The sequence below is a fragment of the Lactuca virosa genome, chromosome 2 (genome assembly GCF_052849685.1).
Source record: "Lactuca virosa cultivar CGN04683 chromosome 2, Lactuca_virosa_CGN04683_v6, whole genome shotgun sequence".
In the NCBI taxonomy this organism is placed as follows: Eukaryota; Viridiplantae; Streptophyta; class Magnoliopsida; order Asterales; family Asteraceae; genus Lactuca; species Lactuca virosa.
Genome location: NC_136427.1, coordinates 222,350,277 through 222,354,671, shown reverse-complemented (window position 1 = coordinate 222,354,671; position 4,395 = coordinate 222,350,277). Strand labels below are relative to the sequence as shown.

Below are 4,395 nucleotides of genomic sequence, written 5' to 3'. Positions count from 1 at the left end.
CTCTCAGTCAGACAGATGGAAAACAACAACTTTGTAACAAGATCAATTCTTTAACATGTTGTCGGCCTCATGCTTCCAAGAATCTTGCGTGATTCTTTAGGAATCTTGATTCATTTTTTTCTTTTTCTTATTATACTTTATTTTCTTTTTCGTTACTCCTTAATTCATTCTTATATTCACATGTATATGTATGTATGTATATGTATATGTTGTTGTTCTAACATAGTTAATTCATTTAGTTAGTTAAATTTCGTTTTCATTAGGTGATATAAAACAGAAAGTACGTCTTAATCATTTCATAATTAGAAATAAAATGGAAACCAAAAGCCTGTACTTTCAACTTTATTAGAAAGATATGTTATAAATATATCGTGATTTATTATACACAAGGAAATTACTACTTAAAAGTTAAAACGTACTTCCAATTAAAATAAAGCCGTAATGAAGTTTTAGAGGTATAGTTAAATTAAATGTATACGTAAAGATAATGTCGCATGAACTTTTGAAAGCAAAAGATGATCATTGTGATGCGACAAGTCAGTTACTTGTAAATCTTATTACCTCATCTAGTCAAATGATAATTAATAATAATAAATAAACCCAATATAATCCTTAATTCAAATTAATTGTATTATGTTTTAGTATGTCTATCTTTTGTTATAACTTATAACCCTACTTCATAATTGTTTTTTTTTTTCACTTTTAATTTTTCTTAAATCATATATTAAATTAAACTATATTTTCTATTTTTATCATTTTATGCCATTTTAGTTGGCTTGGCTCGTCGTCTCAAAGCCGCGCCACCGACGTGTTTCCACGTAAGCAACTGGCATCCTATTGGTTTTGAGCGTACTGGCCCATGGGGTTTTGACACGTGTTAAGAAGTGATGGCACCTGTTTTGTTTCTTCATGACTAAGCTTTAAACATCAACACCGTGGGACCCACACTGCTGATGTCACCACCTTTTGAAAAGCCACGGTGGCCCCACCGTGAGTGCCGCCTGACTCAAAAGCATTAGTCTCACGTAATTAAAATCAATTCCTATTTCTGTTTTAAATACGAAACATTAACTTCAAATGTCATCGCTTTCAAAGTTTATAAATATTAAAGAAGTATACACATTGATTACAACTTGAAAACGTATAAAAGAAGAGTTTTACATGCCAAAAATGTTACATTATATTAACAATAATTATTTTTATAGTAATGCACTAATTGGGTGGGTCCCACCAACATATGATGAGTTTGCTCTTAAATACCGCCTTCCAACCCATCGTTTCTTCCCTTTCCTCCTCCTACCTTCCTCCACCGTCTAAAACGCTTTTCCGATCATGTTGTCTTCTGTTTTCCCCACCGCCGGCGACCATATTCCGTCCGACGACTTTCTTGGAACTGGGTTTACCCCTTGGGACACTGACACTCATGAAAGTCCCTTTCTTTATCCACCTCAAGAGCCTGTCTTTTCGTTTTCCGGCTCCGACGACTCCACACCAAAAACCAACAGCTCCAACTCCGGATCCGACGAGGGAGATGTTGACCGGAATCCTCTCGAAGTCACCCTGATTGATGAACGTAAGAGGAGACGCATGATATCAAACCGGGAGTCTGCACGGAGGTCTCGCATGAGAAAACAAAAGCACTTGGAGAACCTGAGGAACCAGGTGAACCGGCATAAGATTGTGAACCGAGAAATAATGAACCGGTTAAGTTTTGTAAGCCATCATGCACAAGTTATAAGGCAAGAAAACGAGAGGCTCCGATCGGAATCAGTGATGCTCCGGCAAAAACTATGGGACATGCGTCAAGTACTGCTCGTCCGGCAGCTTCAGAACCCGTTATTATCGTCTGCATGGCCATGCAATAATAACGTGACAACCATCAATGAACAAAACCCGCAATCGTTAATTACATAAAGCTTTATATATATTTCATGAAATTAAATCGTAACTAAGTGCATGAGAACAATAGCAACTCACCCTATATATATATATTTGTAAAGGAATCGATCAAGTAGTTGGAGGAAGGTAATTATCAAGTAATGGTAATTTTAAGTCGTTATTTTTGTCTTAGTTTTTGTTTCTTTTTTAGTTGGTTTTTGGAAAATGAAGGTTTTGGTAGAACGGATGGTTGTTTTTGTCAAAACCAGAGATATCATTTTGTAAAGTTTCACTACGAAGTGCTTGGCTTATGATATGAAAAGTAAATTTGGACCAATTGGTACGTGTCATCTATTTATAATTGCGTCTTTATTTTTAACATCCTAATTAATTGATTAATTATATCATATTTGAATATATCTATTTTAAATCGTTATTTATATGTCATGTATTTTATTCGTCCAAAATCACATGAGACCACATAAGGTTTACAGTAATTTTAAAGCCATGGAATAAACTCTATCAATGGGAGATAACTGAATGAGGTGATACGTTTAATTAGTTTCAATCGATGGAATAAACTTGAGATGTCATTTGTATCGATATAGAGTTAGCAATAGAAAAAGAAACATGTTAATAGTCGATATATTCTGGAAGCAAATTTTCATGTGTTCGTCCGGCCTAAAAGTAAATTTCCATAAGGCTGGACGGAGTGGCTTCGGCAAGAGGCTCGGCGACCTCGGCGAACACCGGGCCGACCCCTCGGCATGCCGAGCTCGGTTCGGCAACTCGATAGAGATGTGTCGAGTCTCTTTCTTCTTCCTCCATTCTTCCTCCTTCCTTCTGCCTCACTCGGCAACCCACCCCTCCCTTCTCCCTCTCTTCTTCTTCCAAGTTTCTTCTCCCCCTTTTTGCTGATGTGGAGTTCGACAATAGCTGCACGACTCCGTTCAGCCTAAGTCACGGGTATTCGGTATTGGAGCAAGCAAGCAGGAGGTAGAGAGATGGGCGGCTCCACTCGGCTGTGAACCGGCTACACTTCCGTTCACTTATCTTGGAATACCGGTTGGAGCTAACTTGGATTTGAAGAAACATTGGAAACCGATGATCGACAAGTTTCACTCAAAACTATCCTCATAGAAGGCAAAAACATTGTCATTTGGGGGTCGACTGACACTAATCAAAGCTGTGATGGGGAACCTTCCAACCTTCTTTTTTTTCATTGTTTGTCGCTCCTATTGGAGTTATAAACACACTTGAGTTCATTCAGAGGTGATTTTTGTGGGGAGGATGTAATGAAAAAAAGAAAGTGCATTGGGTGTCTTAGGAAAAGGTCAAAGCTCCCCAGGATATGGGTGGTTTGGGTGTAGGATCATTGAGAGCCTTAAACCTATCCTTAATTACGAAGTGGTGGTGGAGGCTTAGAACCGATCCATTGCAACTGTGGGCTCGAGTTGTTAGAGGAATATATATTTTAAGTAAAAAACCCTGAACTGTCATTTAAAAAAAAAACTATTACATAGGTATGGAACAATATTGCTGGAACTAAGGAGGACCTCATGGATATAGGTATTAAAATGGACAAAGTTTAAATGAACAGGTGGGCAAAGGCAACAATACATTATTCTGGCTTGACCATTAGAGTGGGCCACAACCATTAAAATTGGTGTTCCCGGCGATATATTGTTTGAAAAGGAAAAAATCTTGCAAAATCCCTGACAGAGTACACATTTGAGGGTTGTTGTAGAAATAGGTCTCAACCCCATCTTCAGAGGATCAGGTGAATGAACTACACTCGCTATCCGCCCTTCTCGGAACCTTTCAACCAGGTGCATCAGTGGTGAAACTGTAACGACCCAATTTTTACGCCCAAAAATTTCGTTTAAAATAAATGGTTTGCAAAACATTTGTAGTAAAACATCATCCGATCATATCATCTCATAAAATATATCTTATGTCTGAAACCAAATCATAAAATAATAATAATAATGTCAGAGTACAATCCCAGAACATCTCATAGTGCGGAAAACCAATGTGTGTGTGTATGATGTGCCGCTACCGCGCCAGCTCCTTCCCCTTCGCTGAAAAGGTACCTGAAACAAAACTGTAAACTGTAAGAACGAAGCTTAATGAGTTCCCCCATCGTACCACATACCATACAATCACATAACATATAGATACTGTCAGGCATATCTGGGTGCCCGACCTACCCCTTCGGTCCTTTCGACCGGATACTGCCCAACATATCTGGGTGCTGGCCTCCCATTCGGTCTTTTCGACCGGATACTGCCTAGCATATCTGGGTGCTGGCCTCCCCTTCGGTCCTTTCGACCGGATACTGGGGACTATTTCACCCCTCTACTACTACCACATAACATATATCACATAACCATAATCTGTCTAACATGACTGGGTATGACTACCCCTTTCGGCCCTATCGACCGGAAATCCTGGGGACTATCTCCCCTACTGCTACTAGCATATAACATCATATCATACTAGCACATAACATATCAG

General features: G+C 38.8%; 1 protein-coding gene across 1 annotated transcript; it reads left to right on the top strand.

The window, feature by feature from the left end:
• Nucleotides 1–1,332: 1,332 nt before the first annotated feature.
• LOC145158238 (basic leucine zipper 4-like) lies at nt 1,333–1,914 on the top strand. The gene has a single exon (XM_079077162.1). It carries the CDS (start codon nt 1,333–1,335, stop codon nt 1,912–1,914), a length of 582 nt encoding a protein of 193 aa, XP_078933288.1.
• Nucleotides 1,915–4,395: the final 2,481 nt, after the last annotated feature.

Excerpts from the sequence above, each read along its gene's own strand:
- LOC145158238 (XM_079077162.1), top strand. The coding sequence starts at position 1,333 with ATGTTGTCTTCTGTTTTCCCCACCGCCGGCGACCATATTCCGTCCGAC.